Source organism: Acanthisitta chloris, unplaced genomic scaffold, assembly GCF_000695815.1.
Source record: "Acanthisitta chloris isolate BGI_N310 unplaced genomic scaffold, ASM69581v1 scaffold26855, whole genome shotgun sequence".
Lineage (NCBI taxonomy): Eukaryota > Metazoa > Chordata > Aves > Passeriformes > Acanthisittidae > Acanthisitta > Acanthisitta chloris.
The window spans coordinates 1-747 of record NW_008672505.1 but is presented as its reverse complement, the minus strand read 5'-3'; the positions used below and the strand labels follow the sequence as shown (position 1 = coordinate 747).

At 59.2% G+C, this 747-nt stretch overlaps 1 protein-coding gene across 1 annotated transcript; it reads right to left on the bottom strand.

Moving 5' to 3' along the window:
- Window positions 1-325: 325 nt before the first annotated feature.
- SOWAHD (sosondowah ankyrin repeat domain family member D) lies at window positions 326-740 on the bottom strand (the record flags this gene model as incomplete). The annotated part of the gene is made up of 1 exon (XM_009074558.1): window positions 326-740. A coding segment is annotated over one exon (415 nt), but the record flags the coding sequence as incomplete, so codon positions are not given.
- Between the last annotated feature and the right edge of the window lie 7 nt (window positions 741-747).

The window sequence follows — 747 nt, the reverse complement described above, 5'->3', positions numbered from 1 at the left end:
ACACACGCTCACACCAGCACAGCCCCAAAAGACCACACGAGACCCGGGTGGCTGTGGTGACCCTGTACAGCTTAATCCCCACTTGGCCAGGATTTCAAGCATCCACTCTCACCAAGTTCCCAGGTCCCTGCAGGCTTTTCCAGCCGCTATCCAGCATGGGTTTACAGGTGAATGGGGCCAGGGGAGCTTCAGTGGTCTTGGAAGAAGGTAAATGCCTGTCTAACAAATCCTCGGAGGGATGACAGGCCCCAAGAGCGCTGGGCTTTCCCCTCAGCCCCAGAGTCTGCAGAGTCCTGCCCTGCCCCAGCCTCTCTGCATGACTTACAGTTGTTGTTGGTGTTGTGACAGTGCAGCTGCACCAAGTCCTCCTCCAAGGCTCCTGCCAGCTCCTTCAGGTCCCTGGAGGCATCTGCCCTCAGGTACTGCCAAGCCTTGCGCCCATTGTGGTCCCTGCAGGTGGTGTCTGCCCCGTAAGCTCCCACCAGCACTTTGACGAGCACGTCATGTCCCTGCAAGGCAGCCAGCCCGCCGCTGGCTGTGGGGATGTTCACGTTGACAGGGTAACCTTTCTTCTGGGCGTGGGAAATGACCTGGATGAAACTCTCGTGGAGGCCGTGCTTGGCGAGCCAGTGGAGAGCGGTGAAGCCCGTCACAAAGTCTCTCCTGGTCAGCAGGCTGGGATCCATGTCCAACAGACTGATGATGCTGTCCGAGTCGACTTGGGCCGCAGTCCACAACCAGGCGTGC